Consider the following 22,339-nt stretch of genomic DNA (forward strand, 5'->3'; position numbering starts at 1 on the left):
CTTAATCATCAGAAGCTGGTGAGTGCAATTGTCATGAGTGATAAGGTCAGAATAGCAGCACAGGATGCCCTGCACACAGGGAGATGACTTAGAGACATGGTGTTCCCAGGGCCAAGACCTACCAGCGGTCTCAAGAGCATTGCTTCATTTGTACAATAAAAATACAGCCAAGGATTTTGAGGGAAGCTGGATCAATAAATATTCATGATCTCTGGCCTGGTTTCTGGATCTTATTAGACACTTCTCAGACCCAGAACTTACGGAGTGAAGGAGGGCTGGGTTTCCATGAGTAGGGATCCTGTAACACCATGGGAAGTGCATCTGAAAATCATTACCCTAGTTCTTCCATGAAGGGATCTAAGGGATGTTCATGCACTGTGTAATTGAAGTACATGACATTTTGAGGACTTCTCAAACAAAAGAACTATGTTGAAATAGATTCTCAGGGGTCAGAAATGTCATCATGACATGCTTGTTAGGGCAGTATGTATAGGAGCCCTGACCCAGGTCTGGTTTACTCTTACTCTATCCACTGGTCGTAATGGCCAGTTCCCTGGTCTGCAAATGTAAAATTCACATGGGCACAATCCGTGGCTGGCAGAACAATCATTTTGGTCACTGCCCTGTGATGCAGGAGTGATGTAGTAGGCAAGGCTTGGTGCCAGCTTCCAGAACTTCTCCCTGTCCTTCCACCTGCCCCATGTCATAGCCAAGATAGTAAATGTTTTAAAAATTGCATCCTGGGAGAAATGGCTGATACTGATGCTACTTTTAAAGATACAAAGAATGAGCTGGGCGTGGTGTCTCATGCCTGTAGTCCCAGCACTTTGGGAGGCTGTGGCAGGTGGATCTCCTGAGCCCAGGATTTCGAGACCAGCCTGGGCAACATGTTAAAACCCTGTCTCTACAAAAAAATACAAAAATTAGCTAGGCATGGTGGTGTGCACCTGTAGTCCCCTACTTGTGGGGCTGAGGCAAGAAGATCACTTGAGCCCAGGAGGTGGAGGTTGCAGTGAGCAGAAATGGCACCAGTGGACTCCAGCCTAGGTGTCAGAGTGAGACCCTGAAAAAGAAAAAGTATATATAAAAAATGCATGAGTGGTGGCCGCCGTTTAATTTAACTACCAGGCCCCTACAAAAACCAGCTGGATCCAGTAGATAATGGTAGACTTCCAAAGATTCCCTGGTTGGGGGGAGGTCCGGAGAAAACCAGGTGCCACAAGCTTCTAGGTTTTCCTTCCCAGTGGTGTCACATAGGACACACTGAATTCTTCCAGTGAAGATGTGTGACATGTACAAAATGCTACCCATTAGGAAAGTGCACCTGAGCCTCAGAGCCTAAGGTTTTTATGGAGGGTCGGTCATGCAGGCATAGGGCACTTGCCTGACTTTCTTCTGTTACTGAAGCGCTAGATCTCCATAGAACACATATTGCTCTGAACTATCCAGACAATTGGTACCATGTGGCTCAACACCTCAGGAATGCAAAAAACATTCCAGAGGCTCATTCCCCGGTACAGCCAAGGGTGAGCCATATGAACAGGACTTTCTTGGAACTGCACCTTTCCCACACATGCACCCACAGCTTACAAAAGATGTGTGACCAGTGGTACAGAAAGTTCAAAGATGAAGATATGGTTCAGTCCTCTGGGTAAACCATTTGTCTCAGAAGAGGTGCTGGTCAGGAAACACAGGCTGGAGAGGGTGGGAGTCACTGTGACCTCAAGTCCTCTGCAGTGACAGGAATTAAACTTCATCCCACTTACCTTCCTTGTATAAGTTTTCCCACAAAAAGAACCGATCTGAGCCCCGGAGGAGATGCTCCTCAGGGATGAACTTACTATTCAAAGCCAGTGGATTCAAGCAATGCAAAGGCAGGATGTGGGGCCTGGCAGTGCCGCCCAGGTTCCCCTCCAGGACAAGCCCACCGAGGCCCACTCACTGCAGTCCAGCGTCTCTCACTGCTCAGCCCTGCTTTCCTTACTCTCTTTCAGCATTTTCCCAATAAAAGTCTTTAATAAAACTGTGGGCAAATTTGTCTGTCTTCCAGGGAACAGAGCCTGAGTTCCTACAGTCAGATAATCAGATGCATTCTGCATTTCATAGACGAGGATCTGAGGCATATCAAAATAAGCAGCTTCCTCATATTGAGAATGAGGATTTGTGGGGAAATGGGAGTAATATAGATTGGGGGAAAATGGTGTTTAAATTTCGATCTGACATGAAAAGCAATCAAAATTTTAAAAAAAGAATTTGATAATTCTTTGCTCTTACTGATACTATGGAATGTCTGCTAGACAATAAAGTGTGTTCATGTTCCCAAACTGTTTCATAGGCTTCCAAATTATCAGTATATTGACCATTACACAGAGTAATTATCCAGCTCACTGGGTGTAGGATTTGCAAGCCAGAAACACAGACATGGCTTGAGCCAGTTATGTTCATTTAGATACCTTACCACAGGAAGGAGGAAGTGTGACAGTATTGAAAAACAAAACAACAACAACAACAAAAAAAACCAGTGCAGCTCAGAGAATCCTAAAGGGAGAACACACTGAGAAAAGGTCTTTGCATCAGGAAGGGGAACTCACCTCCCCGCAGTGTGTGAGTTAACACTGAGGCTGAGGTGGAAAGATCTTGTTGCTACTAGTAGATTCAACTACCGGAGACATCACTCAGCTGCTCTATGGCTTTCTAGATGGTGTCAAGGATGCCTATGGAGGAAACCTCAAGAATCCAGACCAGTGCTTGGTAATAATTGATCAAAAAGTGTTTTTATAGTAAGATTACTATTTGGCAGCCAGGCAGGAGGGATGCAGGGCAGAGGAGAGAAGACGAAAACTGAGATTAATTTGGTTTTTAGTGTTTGCATATTTGCATGATGGGCAACTGACTCATTATTCCATCCAATAGTAATACAGATATGAATCAGGAAATCATTTAACTTAATTTTCTTATGCTTTAAGGGACTCAGGAAAAAGGGCAAAAGAGAAATACTTGTAAGTTGCGTAAACAATGTAAGTTAGGGCATGTGGTGGGAATGAGGCTGCCACATTCAATGGAAGGAAATGACTGGGACTGCTTAGCAGAGCAAAAGATTTGTGTTAGGATCAGGGACAATAAAACATTCAGGTGACGTCAGCCTTTGCTCCTTGGCAGCCCAGCATCTGAATACCTATTCTATTTTGGGGGAACCTAACACTCTGTGCCACTGACGTCCGAGTTGATTTTAATGGTCAGAGTGCAAGCTAATCTCTTATAACAATAAGAACATGATACGGCCTAGAAAGAGAATTTTATTTCATTCTCTGGTACTAGCCCTGAGGTGGGAAAGCTATTCTCAAAATGTGGCTTCTTCCAAGATGGTTTCAGTTAGTAACATTTTCCAACCAGTAAGCCAAAAAGAAGTCCACACCAAGTGGCTTGGTCTCTAAGGAGATGATCTTGAAGATAAACAACACACTTCTCACAGTTCACTGGCCCAGACATATTCCCTGTTGCAAGGGAGGCTGAGAAGTTGGTTGCCTAGTTGGGTGGATGATGCCCAATAAATGTTAAAAATGAAAGAAGAGAATAGATACTGAAAGACAGCAGTTTTTGCTACAAGGATACATATTTTCTCCATATCCATGAAGCTAGAGGAAATTGCCTGGCCTAGGGTTAGCCACTAAGTTCAGCCCGCTGGGGGCTCTGTGTTGGTGGCTTCATCATAGGTGACAGCAGGACCCTCGCCATTTTCTGCCTGTGGTGTGACTTGGGCAAGTGCTTCTCTGCTTAAATGTACTTGGTTCTTGTCATTTTCTAAGCCTGGTTTTTTCCTGAGTGACTCCCAGAAGTGCAATAGCTCTCAGGACAGAGTTTACAATATCACGTAATATGGGTTGAAAAACAGGATTTATTGGGAAAGCATATGAGCCAGGGGTCAGTAAGAGAGGGCACTCTGAGCCCCAGTCTCTCATCCCCCAAGAAGAAGGAGGGCAATAATTTTCTGGAGAACATACTGTAATATTATATTGTTTTGTGCTGCCTTCTTCTAGATAAGAACAACTTTCTCAGCGGATCACTAAACAGCCAGGGTGTAAGGAGGCAGATTTGGGGTGCCCACTGGATTTAGGATGCTACTTTTTAGAGGCTGTCTAGAAGATCCAGCAGCCCGGCCCTTGAGATGTGTGGCTGTGGCAACTTTAGCTCCAGTGCCATGGGAAGCGGTTTGGGTGCACCTCCTCCCGTGTCCTGGCTCCGGCAATTCATGTACCTGATGACCCCGTATAAGCTCCCAGGATCTTTTCTGGAGAATCCTGCTCGTGAGAGCACACTACTCTCTGCTTCCTAATGATTTTATGAACTGACCACCAATCTCCCACTACATTGTTTCCTGATTCTAGATGAGACTGGTTTCTGTTGTGTAAAATCATGACAATTAACGGATAGACTACAGACAATTCAGAGAAATATAAAATTTAAACAAACAATTGAATTATATGTATTGAAACTGAAATGAATTTCAAATGAAGTTTGATATTATTATTTCCTTTTTCATGTATCACTTGTGGAGGCCCAGAGATAGTCAATAACTAGTTTTTGGCAACCTTTTCCACAACAATTATGAAATGAAACAGTGTTTTAATGCAGATTGCCATGTGTTTATAGAGTACGTGCTACACATATTCATTTGCAGCATTAGTTATTAGGAGTGACTATGCTGTGCTTAATATAGCACATTTATTGGCCTGAATATCATGACACACTTAAAATTCTTGACATCTTATATGGACAATCAGATATTTTATAACCGCAGATTGGAATAAGATCTGGACACTTTAAGTCGTCCAAGACAGTCAGATATTGATCCTCTCATACTGCACACATGGCCAGTGGTCTGTGACAACACAGGGTCATGGTGAATTATCAGCAAGTTTTAGTCATTGTTCTTGCCATGGATTTCCACGCTCCAGAAAACAGCAATCTGATATCTATTTACTACTGCATCCAATGTCAATAAATTTAGAAAGGGTAATAGCATCTTACATGTGATAAACAGATCATCTCTCAGAAGGGTTGCAGTTGACTAATTAGAATTTAATCTTTCTGAATCCTTTTTCAACCATTTAAGAGGCTGATATCTCAGTAGGGCACATCTTACAACTTGTCTGAACAGGAGTGTGCAGAGGACAGCTCCATTTTCCTTGCTGGTTTTCAGCATGTCATTGGAATTAGACAGCCACTCTCTTCTTGTCATTATCAAATAAAAATGTTACCACCCTCAACTCTAGGACAAAAGACTCGCTGAGCATGTGATTGTGATTAATTTTAGTACTTGGATATTTAAAAAAAAACTTGAATCAGCAATCAGGTAAAAATTACTCTAATTATGTCAGTTATAGCATTTAAATCTAAGCTCTGTTGTGACATTTTAATTATTAACCAAGGATGTAATCCTTATTACCAGGCAAAGAAGGGATGCATTGGTTTTATTACATTTTTAGAACCTAAACTACCATATCTGTCAGGTTTTGTGCTGGGCATTGCTGAAGCTGAAATGAATAGAGGTACTTCCATCTTTGACCTGCTCACAATTTAATATGTGAGAGAAGTAAATAACTTAACAAAATGTGAGTAGTGTTATGATTCAAAGACACAAAAACTAGGGTCAGGTGAGAGTGGTACCTGAACACCGTGATGCCACTAGCCAGGAGAGGTGGGATGGCCTAGTGGGTGGGAGAGTACAGAGGACAGAGAGAACACTCGAAATGAGCCTGCAAACTGAGAGCCAAAACTTCTGAAGAAATCTCCTGCTAAGAAAGCCAGCCAACAGAGTCACAACTGTGACAGCATGCACGTGGAATGATGCTAATTTCATAGAGGGTTTCAACCAAGACTTCACAGTAACCATGTTAAAGATGGTCAGAGAAACAAATGAAAGAATTATGAAAAACAGGACAGAAATAAAGCAACAAAATTTAAATAGGTAAATACATATACATACATATGTATGTGTTTGTGTGTGTGTATATATACACACAAGCTAAATTTTAGGTGGGACATAGTTAAAAAGAGAAGTAGTAAATTGGAAGAAACACTGTGGTACTCACTCAAAATGCAGTACAGACAATAAAGGATGAATTAACTAAATTTACATTTATATTAAGGTTTTAAAAGTATACACATGCATATATGTGGCTGAGACATAAAAATTATGTAGGAAGATCTCAACCTCTAAAGTTCAAATTGTGAGTAATTCCAATACATATTAGTGGGCTAAACTCAAATATTTCAAAAAACAGATATCATTAGGAAAAAATACAGTTAAAGGATACTTATAAGTGATTGTTGAAACAAAGAGAACAGCAAGTTGAAAATTAAGGGATACAAAAAGATATACTTTATGATTACTCAGAGAAAAAGCTGGTACTACAATATTAATATTAGACTAATTAAACAAACAGCACAAAGGTAAAACGTTAGTAATGATGAAAGACAAAGGCAGATATCCACTCAGACAATATTATAATCGTGATTATTGTGTGCCCCTATCCCAAAACTTCAAAATTCATGAAACAAACATCGATATAATTAGATGATGTACTCATACAGGAAACTGGTAGATCAAGCAGTAACACTTTGGTAAGTATAAGAATTATTTACTTAAAACTTTAAGTAAGGCAATCTAGCAGACACATGTAAAATAATGGCAGTATACAGCAAATAAATAATGTTTATTATTCTCAAGTGCATAGAAAGCCACTTCCACAGACTACTTCAAAAATGAGTAAAAATCAGAAATTATCTCATGACAAGGCAGAAGATTTAGAAATCATCAATTGAAAGATAGCACTTAGTCAGAAAATAATAGCTGCTGGCGCGGTTGCCGGGAAAAAGGAACGCTTATACGCTGTTGGTGGGAGTGTAAATTAGTTCAATCATCGTGGAAAACAGTGTGACAATTCCTTAAAGACCTAAAAACAGAATGATCATTTGACTCAGCAACCCCATTACTGGATATATGCCCAAAGGAATATAAATTGTATCATAAAGACGCCTGTAATCCTAGCACTTTGGGAGGCCGAGGCGAGCAGATCACAAGGTCAGGAGATGGAGACCATCCTGGCTAACACGGTGAAACCCCATCTCTACTAAAAATACAAAAATTAGCCAGGGGTGGTAGCGCGTGCCTGTAGTCCCAGCTACTCGGGAGGCTGAGGCAGGAGAATGGCGTGAACCTGGGAGGCGGAGCTTGCAGTGAGCCCAGATCGCGCCACTACACTCCAGCCTGGGCGACAGAGTGAGACTCCGTCTCAGGAAAAAAAAAAAAAAAAAGGAAAAAAAAAGGGCAAAGCAATCTATCTGAGATATGTTACTAAAATCAGATTAAAACTTAGCTTTTGTATCAGTAAATGGTATTGATACAATGTCATAAATATCCTCTTATTACCCATGATTTCCATTTGTCTCTTGTCATTCCTGCTAGAATTTCTAACTCACTGTCCATCTGTCCATCAAGTCCCACTGACTCTGTCCCACTTCCAGGAAGACTTCAATGTCCCTTAGAGTGCTTTCTTGCTCCGCTTTGACCGTGGGACTCTGCCTTGCCTCACTGAAACTGTGGGCAGGTATGTTCAGTCTCCCCAGCCAGATAGCAGGCTGCTTGTGCATCCCACACGTGCCCAGCGTGGTGCTGCAGGTGGAGTGTGTGATTGTATCTAAGGCTGAGGAGACACTTGTGTATCGCCTCCCTCTCTGTAGTCACCAGCAGTTGTGATATTAAAGAGACTGAGTCCAAAAGAGCATTGGGCCAAGTCCTTCCCTGCTGACTGCAGGCGAACTTGGCAGGCTGCTGTGTTCTGAGGACCATTGGCCGGCTGGCGGGCAGACGTGCAGAGAGTCCTTGTTTGCCGCCTCTGACTGGCTGTGTGCCCACCTCACTCCGAGTCACCCACAGCTCAGGTTCCAGCCAGCCTGGGGCTTCTAAATATAAGGTGTGCTCAGGGGCCCCCCATCACGGACCTACCTCTGGCCCTGCGTGGGTGGTGCAGCCTCTCTTCAATCACTAAGAACTGGTTCTTTCAAAGCATGTATTTTCTGAAGAAACTTTAGAACCACGTTTATTTTAAAAGAACGAATTGGAGAAAACAAATAGGTGAGTGACTACCTCATGGCTGAGTTAACACTTCTCTGACCTTTAGGTCTGTTTTAGACGGAGTAAGTTCTGTGCATTGTGTATAGTTGGATGTATAGTTTTTCTTTCTTTTTCACCTAAATGTACTACTTAATTGCATCTTTTTATTGCAGTATATTTGGTTGAACTTTTGTGTAAACATTTAAATTCCTTTTATCATATATTTACTACATGGTAAATGATAATACTTTGTAACAGTCACGTGGAAAAAAGAAAAGGAAACTCCCTGTTATTCATATCAATGTCTCTTTTCTCTGTCTCTGTTTCAGATTGATGCTCACAGCTTCTTGAGTGCTTTCGCACGGGTAAAGCCATGGCATCCGTACCTTCCATTGGTTGCCTTCTAGCCAGAAATCAGTATTATCGAAGTAAGTTGCATCATCATAGAGACATCCCTAGATAATATGATTTGAGGTGATGTTTGTGGGATATTGTTAACACAGGTATCATGTTACCTTCAGAACTTAAGGGAGAAAAGTAACTATTGGTGACAATGAAGAAAGCAGGAGGCCTCAGGGACTTCTCTGATTCAGTGCTGACAGGCACTTCTTTGTTCTAGCTATGCTGTATCGATGAAGCCATTGACACTTAAAAATCAGTGAACATCGGCTTATGTTTCATTATTACATTTTAATTTTATGTACCTTGCATTCTGTAAGATTCACTAAAAACTGATGATTTTACATAAATAAAGTATTATTCAGCTCCTTAGAAAAGAAAAGATAGCATGACTTTTCTTCAAAAATTTTCTAATTTCCATCTTCTGCTATGGATAATAGGCTAACTTCTATCTGGCCAGTTTTATTTTTATTAATCTATCCATCTGTTCATATTCATAGCCAAATAGAAAATTGTAGCTTCTTAGAGAAGATTGAGAAATTTCATAAAATAAAATAAGCATTTCAGAACCAAATTAGTAGTTATTAAAAGTATCTATGGCAACAACACATAGAAAACTCTTCTTTCAAGGGTTGTTTGTAGTATAAGTGTTAGAGACAACTACTGATTTATTCATTTTACAAAAGTTTATGCTCATTTACTTGGTGTTATTTATCCACAGGAGTTGCTTTTATATTCTGATCTTATAAGAGACATAGGTTTTAAATACAAGCCTAATAAGACAAAATGTTTGTTCTTTCAAAATAATTCCTTAATTTCTAGATTTGATGACTTCTGTAGAACTTTAAATATATACATATGTAATATTTCTAATGTAGTACAACAATATTTATTCTTGGTCTTGTTCTTTCTTAGTTTTTGAAACTGAAAACATTTATAATATATTTTAAATTCAACATTCATATCCAAGGAGAGGGTGAGTTTCCTGCCTTGGAAATGAGTATATCTTATCAGTAGAACATAGTATTTTTTAATATAGCAGCTTTCTATTGATTGGTAATTTGATCAGTTTTTCAATTCATGAATTCACAAGCCAGGAATAAATGATTTCAAACCATGCTACTTGACAGTTCGTATATAATTGATGAGAATTTGCTTGTCTGGTTGCCAGTTATTTATTTGTTTAATATCATTTGTTTCCTACAGAGTCCAGTGTTTCTTCAGTTAGTTCTTTAACTGGCTCTGATTCTGTTAACTTCATAGATGATGACAAACCACAGCAAGGTACTTAGTTATTTCTTTCAGTGTCATCCTTATTATTTCTTTTTATTTTTAATCTCAAATTTGTTTGATAAGGAGTAACATGAATTTTATTTGATAGGGTTGCCTGAAGTGGCAGAATCCACCTGGTGGTTTAAATCCTTTTTCCATTCTGAACCTGTGCTTTCAAATGTGAGAATAAAAGATCTGTCTGCTACTGGGTGAGTTTTAGCCTTCTCTGGTAAGGGCAGTTCTTACTTAGTGAATGAAATAATGCATGTGGTATGTGTTATGCTACTCACTTAGGGTACACAGTTGTCTCTTGAGAGCAGTGAGCCTTGCCTATGAAGCGCACCTGAGGGATGAGGGTGGCACTAACACAGCTCCCTCCTTGCAGGTCGCTGTCAGGAAGATCATAGCACCCTTTCCAGTTCAATCACTCAAGAGTGGCGGAGAAGTCATATGCCAAACTGTGTCATTGTTTGGCAGGAGATGGACTGAGAATCAGAGGAAAGGGTCTAAATTTGTTTTGCTCATACCTTCAGGAAAAGAATAACCATTGTCTAGTTGTTGTCTTAGATAACCTTAGGATAACACTGCTGATTTTGATTAGCTTCTGTGTGGTGCAAATTACTAGACAGGTTGAATTGGGAGTTTGTGTGCAGTTGTTTTCAGACATTTTGAACTCAAACACACGGACTAGCACAGTTGTTATTTAATATATTTAAACTACTTATTTTGGATTTTAGACATTTGAATACCTAGTAACTAAATGGAATAGAAAGAATCTATAATAAAGGGATTCATAGATGCCAATGTTGACATATAGTGATTTTGATGAATTTTCCATCTAAGACAAATTTAGAATCATTATTTAAAATTAGAATCATTATTTAAAATATTTTAAAAAGCCAATGCAAGCTAATTGTTGGAAAGATGTTTTCTTGACACTCTCTATCAAGTTTATTCATTTGAATTATCTGGAGAGTGTTTCATTTATTTATCCCCTCCTCTCTGACTACTATAAAGTCAACCCAGATTACAGATGAGCACTTTGTAGCTGATCATCTTTGCACTGCCATTTGATGAACATGTTGGTAACGGTTGCCTGCCTTATGTAGCATGAACAGTTGATTCTGACAATCAAGATCCTCTACCTGCTGCAGTGGTCCGTATATGAACGACTCCCCTTCAGCGCCCCAGCTATTCCAGGACTCTTCTCCATTGTAAGAAGACAAAAATGTGTCTGAGATCTAATTTATGAGGCAAGATCACAGCAGCCACTGATATAACAAAAGTTTAGGCATTTTTCTCAACACAAAGACTATTGCTGCAAGTGGTACTTGCTACCTGGTGCATCTTTGAAAAGTGTGCCTTTAGAAACAAGACACCCTTTTAAAGTAATGTGTCTTCAAATGTTGTGATTTACATAAAGTAGCTCTTTCATTACTTATATCATTTTTATTAAAAAAACTTAAGTTAGACTCTTTTTATGTCTGTTGAGTGATTTATTTATTATGCCTTAAAACTGATGTGTCAATGTTTCACATAATAGTTTAAGGGGCATTGAATTCAGAATTTTAGAAAAGAATTGTAAAAATTCAATTTTTTTAAAATAATGAAGGTTGGAAATAGCATATGTATTGTTAAGTACATTACCTGCTAAATAGATTACCATAGAGCTAATCAATTGGTCATTGTACAGACTTTAAAATTCTTAACTTTAAATAATATTTAATAACATGGAAAATTATATTATGGCATTAAAAATTAGCATAATACACCATATATGGTACAATCGTAGTTGTATTAAAAAGTTACATATGCATAAAGATAGACTGGAAGGAACTATACCGAAATGCTGACAGGGCTATTTCTGGAGATGGGATTATGGGCGTTTTTCATTCTCTTTTTAATATATTTTTCTGTATCTGCAAATTTTTCCAATATGACAAGTATTGTGTATAATTAAAAAATAATAAATGTTAATATAAAAAGGCACTGAAATTTTCTGCATAAGTATATTCCCTACATTGAGTAGAACAGCTCTCTCTTCTTTGAATATTGGGTAGATAATACTTAATAAGTTTTAATCGATAAGTTTCTGTATATTGCTTGCAAGTAGTTTTCAGTGTAAGATGTAAGGCTTAGATATCAGGGATGCTCACTCACTTAGAGGTAGACATCACTACAGTCATGGGGCCAATGCTGACTTAAAAATCCAGTGGAGCACACATAACCCTTAGTAGGATGGTCTTCCTACCCAACTACATAACCATGACAGAGCATCCAGGCTGGCCACTGGCAGTGACAGACATTGCAGACAGATCATTTACCTGTTCCGAATGGGAAAGGCATTTCTTCAAGCTTGCGTCCCCTTATCACGTAGCTGTTAATGAAAGGACTCAAACATCCCTTTGATCCACATCACTGTCTACATGTGATGGTTTTCCTGGTGGCTGCCAGCATGAACACATTTTCTCTATTTCTAGAAGTGGATTAAATTTTAGGAGTGTATATATATTTACTTGATTTTGGTCCAAATTAAATCATAGTAATTAAAAATGGAGTTTTTTAAGTGAGAGAAAAATATTATGAAACAAAATGGTAAACTGTGGAAAGGTTCTGTTTCTACTTTAATATCATCAGCAAATTCTTTTTTTCTTAACTACTTGATATATGTATGAACAGATTGCTTGTTTAGGTTACTTGATGAATTTTGCAAAATAGGTTAGCAAGTTGGCATTTATTTTGTTTACTCAGAAAAATACCATTTGTTAAATTACGTTATTTGGGAGGGCTTATGTATTTGTAAAAATTACAGCTTTTATATTAGTTTAGACTAGTGTTGCTCTTTCTGAAAGTTATTCCTATTTAAAGTAATGGAATTTTACATAAAATTTTAAGTCAAACAAAACTATGAACATATATAGTAATTAAATATTTTAGAGTGGTTACACACACATATGTGAAGATAGATAGATGAAATAGATAGGTAGATAAATATGTTAAAAAAATAGAAGAAATCTTTCCAGAAAGTAACATTAAATTGAACTCACAAAATGATTTAAAAATGGAAAGAATTTCTGCATACTATCCCAGAGTTTCTACAAAATTAAAATAATAGAAATAAATAAAAGGAACAAAATATCTTCTGGTTAATTCTAGATAATCTAGAATTCTCAATGTATCAGAAGACATTTTTGCACTGCCTTTAAAAAGTATGTCACAAATAGATCTCAGCATAATTGTGCTTTATTTTAGAGAAAATATCTCCTGTCTGGCTCTGTTGCTTGTTGGGTAGACAATCAATAGTGAAGGCCAAGTGTGTTGGGGAGGTGACATCAATCCAGATGACTTGCAATGTGCTGTGAGCATTCTAATCTGATATTATGAAATGTTATTTGACTGGACTTGGATGTCTGTATTAAATGCAGTAAGATTTTGATAATTTAGGCTCAGGTTCTATAAACTGTGTGTTGGTATTCTGCTATTTTTTTTGATATATGGTTTTGATCTCAGGTTTCAAGTTACTGATTTTATATTCTTTACAGATAAAACCACCAACAGCCCATCCCTCAATTCTCACTACCGTAAAAGTTCTTGAGTTGGTGTTTAGGCCTTCTTGGTGCTTCACACAATATGTAGAATTTAAAGTTGTAGAAAACAAAACTGCAGGCTTCCATTTAGCTATTAAAGAAGGATGATAAACAAAATTATTTTAAAGAGTGAAAGTAATTGGCCAGGTTGAATTGAATAGGGCTAAAACTCTAACTCACAGAAATTCAAGAAGTGTAGCAAGTCATAATTTATTCAAGCTCCCTATAAAATCTTCTAACCTAACATGTCAAAGCGAAGTTCATGATCTCTATACCCCACCATATCTCCTTGTAGTATCTTTGCTTTCAGATAATGATGGCAGTATTAATCAACTCAAGTAGCAAGTTGTCCTGTTTTCTTTCGTATCCAACCTAACATCAAGTCCTTTCAATTTTATGTCTTTAATGTTTCTGGGGTCTACCTACTTACTTTCTTTCCCAAGTGCACTACCTGAATTCAAATGTCCATCGTTTGTCCCTGGGGTACTGCCATGACCTCCTAAGTGGTCCACTTACACTATTTTTATCTCTCTCCAGTCAACTGTCCTCTACAGAATAACCATAACCATCTTTAGAATTTACAACCTGATTATACTCCCTTGTGAACATTCACACACAGACACACACACACACCCTCCCACATTTGCACACACAGAAGACTCAATCGCTCCTAATAAATTAGGGGTAAAGTCACAGCTCACCAATCCCAGCTCTGGTCCAGCCCCTGGTGACCCCTATGATCCATCCCTGCAGCCTGCTCCCCACAGCTTCCTGTGCTTCAGCTGCATCTGCCTTCCTGCAGTCCCTTATGTACATCATTTTCCCTGTTGCCTCAGGGTCTTTTCATTTCCCTCAGCTTAGAATCTCCTCACTTAATGTCTACTTATCTTTGAAACCTTAGCTCTAAAGTTACTTCCACTGAGAAACTTTCCGACTTCCCTGACTCAATTAGATTTTCCATTATCCACTCAGCTAGTGCATGTCGCTCTCCTTCCCAGCACTGATCACAGATATAATTTTACAATTGTTTGTGTAGTTATTTGATTAATATAGGTTTCATCCATTACACTATAAACTACAAGAAGTTAAGATCAAGGGTCATGTCTGCTTTCCTGAACATTGTGTACCCAGCCTCTGACAGGCAATAAGTATTTGCAGAGGAATGGCAATAGTTCTTTAGCCAGGATTGGTCACAACCTCAAGAAGCATTACTTTTCAGTGGGAAGGAGGAAACACTAAATCAATAAAGAAATGAAGAAAATGTTTTCTAATAGTGATACGTGCTGTAAAGGAAATGAAGTGTTTTGTGGGAGAGTGACGAGATAGGGTGGAGGTAGAGGGAGGGCAACTTTGATTGGTGAAGTTAGGAAAGGACTCAGTGAGAAGCTGGCTTTGGGGTGGAGTCCTGAAGAAGGAGAAGTGACCAGTTTTGTGAGAAGTACTCTGGGCAGAGAAAATAGCCAGTGGGGCTTGCTACGCTCTGCATTGTGTATATAGTCTCTTGTTACACTGCTGTCAAGAGGCAATGGCTTTGGAAGAACTTTGCATTTTCCATGTGGAGGTCAAATTGTCAACAGCTTTTGTTTCCAACTACACCCACACTGAGAAATGGCAGGGTATGGGGACTATGCCCTTTCTTCTTCAAGTCTCTCAGGGTGATCTATAAATTGTCCCCAATAACACTGCACCGTAGCATGCATAAAAGTAATCCAACTCCAGTGGGGCATGCCCTCAGGTGTCTCCAGTCCTTGAAATAATTCTCTAAACTAACAAGGTAAGTTCTACCCTATCACTTCCTTTCTACCCCTCACACCAAGTGGGTAAGTGCATTGCTATTAAAGATTTGCCTCTAGTTTCTTTTGACAAACTATATTTCTAGAAAAATTTTATATCAAAGGACTAGAAAAAAGGGAGAGCTACACTGTCACCTTCCTTACACAATAATGTAGAAAGAATGTATTTCAGTTCCGGGGTCTGAAAAGTTTTCTCCATTATAGTCAAATCACTTGGTTCTCAAAAGGCTAAGAAAAAAGCTTATGATGTGTTTCTAATACATCTTCAAACAACTTTTACTCAACTTTTAAATACCTTTTAATTAAATTCATTATAACCAAATATTTATTTCATTTATTCAGAAAAAAACATTTCTGTTATAGTTTTATCTGACTAAGAGGGTTAGACCATACAAGTTTTGCTTCATTATTTTTAGTTAGGTGTATTGGAGTTTGCTTGCCTCCAAATTATAAACCCCAAATATATTGAATCCTTTGCATTCTAGTAATTATTTGATTAACAGCCAACTGAAATTTAAGCTTAATGAATATTTTATCCTTTTCTCATGCTTAGCAGAGGTTTCTGAATTAATGAAAGAAGTTATTGGAGCGATGATTTGTATGTCAATACACTACAAAGGTTAGTGTTTTAAAATTCTTTTTCAGGGAAGAATGACTAACATTTTATTTTCAAATAAACTACCTTTGAAAATATTTGTTCAATCTTAAGAAGCATATTTAGAGAGCTGTTTATCTTCAGATTTCAAGCTAAATTTCACCATGAAAAAGGAAGACAGATAAAACTCGTAAACTCATCATTTTACTTTGTTCTTTTTTATCCTAGATGGATTTCACATATCCACTTATCTTCTGTTAACTGCTGATACAGCTTAATATTCTGGAAGAAGACTGTATTGTTTTCTCTCTATTGTGCAAAAGACATCCTTTTACCTTGATATGTTTGACTGGTGTTCATGGCAATCCCTGAGTTAGGAGCATATTTGAGTCTGTTTGATGGTGAATGTAAGATCTCAATTGGTCCTCAATTCTGGACTCTACAGGAGTAAGGGTTTTGAATTGAAAGTGAGTTAGGCCTCATTTAAAGGAGCAGTGTAGGACTGGAATAAGAAATGGGATCTGTGGAGGTGAATTAATTACTCTTACACATATTTAAAAGTTTAACAAATCTGTAACTGGCCTATTAATTCCAAATCAATGAACAAGTATTTTCTTTCTGGAAACATTTTTTAAACACTATTCCATACGCTTTCCTTTTCCAAAATTCTAGAACATGTTAAATTTCAGAGAGTCAAATCACTCTCCAGCTAATCATTCTAATTAGTTATTCATAGCATTTGGGTGAAGCATACCTCATATTTCTTCAAATAGCAATAATGACTTCTCTAATGTTAAATAGTTAAAACATGGTAAGGCAGCGAGAAAGGTTAGAAGTGTGTTACAACAGTGTAAAACTCCATAAGCACCTTGTTTTCTCTCCAAACAAGCAGCAATTTATTTTGGCAAATCTGCAGCCTTTAAATTCTCACAATTTGATGTGTCTAAGACTCGTGTGGGGAGTTTGAGAAAGTGCAGATGGCAGGGCTCCCTCTCCAGAAATCCCGCACCCATAGTCCTGACCTGAGGGCTAGGAATCTCATTCTTCAATAAGGGCTTCTGGAGATTTGTTTCTGGTACAGAGAGTAACATTTCTTTACACTGCCTATGGGCAAAACTGCCACTGTCCCTCTGCCCAAAGTCTGGGAACAAGCTGCTTCTGTTAAGCTATGGTGGTAATTTTGGTGTGAAAAAACCACAATGACCTGGGAGAGCAAGTGAGTGATTCTGGAAACAAAAATCATGTAAAATAGTGAGGTTATTTCAAATCAGGAAGGGTTAGAAGTTAAATATACATAAGCAATCAAGTTCAAAAATTGTAGGAAAAGTTGGAGTTCAGAAAGATTATCAAGTTTTGTAGGTAGTTTTCTTTCACATCCTTAAATGTTAATAATTACAGATAGCTGCTAATTTTAAATTAAAATGTCCTTTTTATTTTTTTAGGTCATAATTCATTCATGACTTCCATTAGAGATAAATGCAATCTTAAAAATGATATTTTTTTCAATTTATCTCCATTCATATAAAATGTATATTGTGTTTCTGCTTACCTGATAATAACATATATTTTCTTCTGTCATTCCGTAGTGTTATCATGGCTTTGAAAATGAACACAGAAGGCCTAGGAAACACATTCAAAAATAGAATAATATGGGCCATCACGTGTCTCACACTTATAATCCCAGTATGCTGGGAGGTGGAGGTGGGAGGATCACTGTAGCTGAGGAGTTTGAGATGAGACCAGCCTGGGCAACATAGAGAAACGTCATCTCTGTAAAAAATACAAAAAAGAAATTAGCCAGGTTTGGTGGCACCTGTGGTCCCAACTACTTGGGAGGGTGAGGCCAGGTGTAGAGGCTGCAGTGAGCTAGATAACACCACTGCACTTTAGTTCAGCCTGGCTGACAAAGCAAGACCCTATCTCGAAAGAAGGAAGGGAAGGGAAGGGGAGGGGAGGGGAGGGGAGAAGAAAGAAAGAAAGAAAAAGAAAGAAAGGAAGGAAGGAAGGGAGGGAAAAGAAAAGAAAGAAAAAGAGAGAGAAGGAAGGGAGGAAAGGGAAGCATTACATGATTGGAGAAAGATGTGTGTTGATGTCCCAGGGGGCTGTCTGTTTTATTTATGCAATGATGATTTCTTGCCTATCTCCCATGTGCCAGATTCTCAGCTGGATTCCAGTCTCATCATACTCTCATTTCACAGGAGTGTCAGGAGAGAACATTCCACCTGGGACTCCAGGGAAGTCAGGTAATCTCACTTGTTCTCCTGTAAAGAAAGAGGCAGCGGAGGAGGCGGGGGGTACAAGGGGGCGGTGGTGGTGGTGAAAGTCTACTAAATGCCTGCTAAAGAAGTTTGCGTGTTATAGAAAGGTAGAAGGGAAGAACTAGTATGCTGAAGTTAACAATTGCTGCTGTGGCTTTAAACTTTAAGAAAATTCAACAGCAGAAATATTTAAAGCAGCCTTAAAGAATGAATAAGGAAAAGCTTATATATTTGTGATCTTTATTACTGCACATATCGTCCTAATACATTTTATATTTTAAGAACAAACAATCTTTTTTATAAAGAATTTGGATTGTTTTGCATTCCTCCAGATAGTAAAATGTCTAAATCACACACACCAAACTCATCTAAGGGCTTCTAAAAATGGAATCAGCTTTAGCAGCAGTTTTGGGAAGTGATCTGTAAAACATTTGCTTTTTATTTTGGAAAGTGTTCACAAAAAGCTCACACAAATTAATAACAATCACCATTATTTACTTTGTTATTTCAATGAGTAATTGTTGCAGTGTACTCTAGTCCACACTATATTATAATCACAAGCTCCATTCAGTCTTATTTTTAATAAAAGTTTTTAAATTATCGAAAACTATAATGTTTGTAGAATTTCAAAGTGACTCATTCATACTAAGCATTCTACACATGAAAGATCCTGTTTTTATTAGTCAAGTTAAGATTATGTGCTGGGCCAGGCGTAGTGGCTCACGTCTGTAATCCTAGCACTTTGGGAGGCTGAAGCGGGTGGATCACTTGAGGTCAGGAGTTCAAGACCAGCCTGGCCAATATGGTGAAACCCCATCTCTACTAAAAATACAAAAATTAGCCAGGTGTAGTGGCATGCGCTTGTAATACCAGTTACTCAGGAGGCTGATGGAGGAGAATCGCTTGAACCCAGGAGGCAGAGGTTGCAGTAAGCTGAGATTGCACACCACTGCACTGCAGCCTAGGTGTCTCAAAAAAAAAAAAAAAAAAAAAAAAAAAAAAAGAAAAGAAAAGATTCTGTGTTGGCCTGGAATCCCCTGACTGCTTGTGAGGAATTAGAAGGTCCCTTCACTGGGTCAGGGATGAGAAGGATAAGAGTGTGTGTGTCTCTAGGTGAGCAATGACAACACGTGATATTAGAATGAAGTTTCCTCCTAACTGGAACGCATGATCAAGGACTGACTGGTTATTCTTAAATGTGTACAAGTATACTACAATACTAAGTGTATAACACTGTTCTAGGCACCTAGGATACATCAGGGGATGAAACAGGATTCTTGCCTGTCAGGAGCTTCTAAGAATTCGAAAGTGTGGCACACTTTATAAAGCAGTCACAGCTTTTTGTAAAATAATAATTTATGTAGAATAAGTACTATGTGCATATAGTATACATTTCAACTGAAACAAAAAAGAATAGTTTAAAAAGCATGTCTCTCCTTCTGTTTTAACTCCCCAAATCCAGTTCCTAGTCTCTGAAGCAACAATTGTTTTAAGATTTTCATGTGTACTTGAAAGAATATTTTAGACACTTTACAAAATTATTTGGTTGGTGCACAAGTCATTGCAGTTTTTGCCATTAAAAGTAATGACTTGTGCGCCAACATAATACAAAAGATAGTCACTGGGAGGATATGGAGAAACTGGGTCACTGGTTTATTGCTGGTCAGAGTGTAAAATTTTACAGACACTTTGGAAAATGGTTTGTCAGTTTCCTATAAAACTAAACATGCAATTACCTTAAGACTCAGCAACTGCAATGGAGCATCTATTCTAGAAAAATGAAAAGTCAGGTTCACACAAAAAAACACATACACCAATGCTCTTAGCAGGTTTATTCATAATAGCCTAGTTGGAAATATATCGTTCAATGAGTAAATGATTAGATAAACTGGGATACATATAGTCTGATGGAATGCTACTCAGCAATAGGAAGGAATGAACTATTGATACATACGACAACATGGATGAATGCCCAGGAAATCACAAGTGAAAAACCCAATCGCAAAAGGTTACATAATGTATGACTCCATTTGTATGTAATTCTCAAAATGACAAATTATAGAGATGGAATCAGATTAGTGGTCACCGGTGGCTGGGGTGCTAGGTGAGGGTTGTGGGTGTGACTATGGGGGTGGCTGGAAGCAGGTCTTTGTGGAGATGGAATAGTCTTGTGTTCCTGATGGTGAAGGCTGGTTAGTGAATCTACACATGCTGTAAATGACAGAGCTATAAACACGCATTTCACCAATATCAGATCCCTTCCTTTGATATTGATCTACAATTATGTAAGATGTAACCATTAAGGGAAACCGAGTGAAGGATGTGTAGAGCTCCTCCACATGATCTTTATAACTTTGTGTTGAAGCCATATCTATTTCAAAGGAGAAGTCGCCAACATGTCATTTCGTGGCCATTCCACCTTTAGAGACTTCCCCTTTCAGCAATTTAGGGCTACAGAAAGAAACAGCCATGGCATCTGCACATAACAAAGAGGTTAATTCAAACCCAACTTAAGGCCAGGCTTCAACCCTGTAAAGCAACCAGTGCCACAATGAATGCCCTAACCCTGAAAACACTCATTTGAGGCTCTCTGGAGAAAACAGAAATAGGGTAGGGTAGAGAGGGACTACCCTGAAGTACCCTCCAAAAAAGGAGGGAAGGAAGGAAGGAAGAAAAAAAAAATCCTGAGTACAGGAAGGGAAACAAAAATTGAAACAGAGGCCCACAGTTTGATCCAATTGGAAAACTAAAATTTATCTACATTTTAGCGTAATGTTTTAAGCAAAAATTCTGATACAAGGTCTCGTATTGACTCCTGCACCTCTCTCTAGGATAGGTTCTGAATTCCTGGTGATCCTACTAAATTTAAACAAAGTACCCCCTATAATTTTAGGGGAGCTCTTGAACATAAAGAGATTACAAACAGATATGCCTCACCTTAAGTATTGAAATTTCCCGATGCTCAAAACACCCATTTCCTTAAAATATCCCATAGTGGGCATGGGTGCTCTCATACAATGAGTAATAAATTAAAATTAAATGAAGTCTTTGCCACTTACAAATTATCATTAAAAAAAAGAGACTCCATGGACCTTACTCCCAGTAACACCCTTATTCCCAGGGACTTCAAGGATTAAAACCCATGACACAAGATGTATCAAATGAGAGGGTGATTATTCTTATGGCTTCTCCATTTAATAGCTCAATTTGGTCTGCTCTTAATCCTGGAAAGAATAAATGGTGCCTGATTACTGCACTCTTAATTCTGTGGTTCCACCCACTAAGCACCACCTCCATACACAAAATATTATTGAAATAGAGAAGTTGGTTAATATTTTGCTATGCTGGATTTGGTCATTATCTTCTGCTCAGTGCCTCTTTTGTCAGCCTTTCAGCTGCAGTTTGCCTTCACCTCTAAAGGGACATGATAACCTTTGCTACATAATGCATGGGGTACTCCAGCAGCCTTGTCACCACACACAGCCTTTGCAGGTCAATCCTATTTGCATCTACCTTTCTCCAGAAGCACAGGTATGACACTATATTATAACATCCCCGTCTAAGGAGATTCATATGACACACTCATTCAGAGCACACAAATACAAAGGAGCTCATAAAAAGGGTGGGTCATTGCCCCACACATAGTGCAAGACCCTCCCCCCCATCTTGGATACATTCTCGAAAATTATTTGGTAAGCCAAGGGCTGCTCAATCCCTGACACTGTCAAGAAACAGCTGCATCAATAAACTCTCAGCACCCCCAATCTCTTTTAGGCATTTGGGTTCTGGAGGGAACATATTCCTCATTCACAAATTTTACATAAGCCCATGTATGCTGTCACTTGCAAATCAGCCCACATTAAATGGAGCCTCCTCCAACAAAAGATTCTAGAATCTGTCCAAATTGGAATCCAACAGGCCCTTCTATTCATGCCCCTTACCTCTGAAACTCCTTCACAGTAGGGGACTTAGCAACCTCCTCCCATGCCTGTCTGCTTTCCTATTACAGAGGCAGTGCCTCTCTCTGATTTCTGCCTTCTCTGTCCTATAAACGTGATTTTAATGAGTTATCCTAATTAGGTCAGGCCCACCTGAGATAATCTCTCTTGATTAACTTGAAGTCAACTGATTAGGGACCTTTATTACATTGACAGAATACCTCCACTTTTGCCATATAAGGTAAGATAACCACAGGAGTGATAACCCATAATCTTTGTCTTATTTTATTGTTTAGAAGCAAATTACATATGTCTTCCACACTTAAGGGGGTGGTATTATACAGTGGTGTGGGTCATTGGGGTCTTCTTTATATTTTACTT

At 38.5% G+C, this 22,339-nt stretch overlaps 1 protein-coding gene across 3 annotated transcripts in view; it reads left to right on the forward strand.

The window, feature by feature from the left end:
• PPDPFL (pancreatic progenitor cell differentiation and proliferation factor like) overlaps nt 1–11,772 on the forward strand; it is a 48,308-nt gene extending 36,536 nt beyond the window's left edge. The window contains exons 1-5 of one of the 3 annotated variants that reach the window (XM_054499058.1): nt 7,999–8,137; nt 8,446–8,544; nt 9,722–9,799; nt 9,897–9,996; nt 10,173–11,772. In XM_054499058.1, the coding sequence (XP_054355033.1) occupies nt 8,490–8,544; nt 9,722–9,799; nt 9,897–9,996; nt 10,173–10,194 (255 nt within the window). In that variant the 5' untranslated portion in view covers nt 7,999–8,137; nt 8,446–8,489 and the 3' untranslated portion in view covers nt 10,195–11,772. Of the gene's footprint in view, nt 8,138–8,445; nt 8,545–9,721; nt 9,800–9,896; nt 9,997–10,172 lie in introns of those variants that run through there. The other 2 variants (XM_054499057.1, XM_054499059.1) reach the window with 2 other exon arrangements.
• Nucleotides 11,773–22,339: the final 10,567 nt, after the last annotated feature.

This window comes from Pongo pygmaeus, chromosome 7 (genome assembly GCF_028885625.2).
Source record: "Pongo pygmaeus isolate AG05252 chromosome 7, NHGRI_mPonPyg2-v2.0_pri, whole genome shotgun sequence".
Taxonomy (NCBI): domain Eukaryota; kingdom Metazoa; phylum Chordata; class Mammalia; order Primates; family Hominidae; genus Pongo; species Pongo pygmaeus.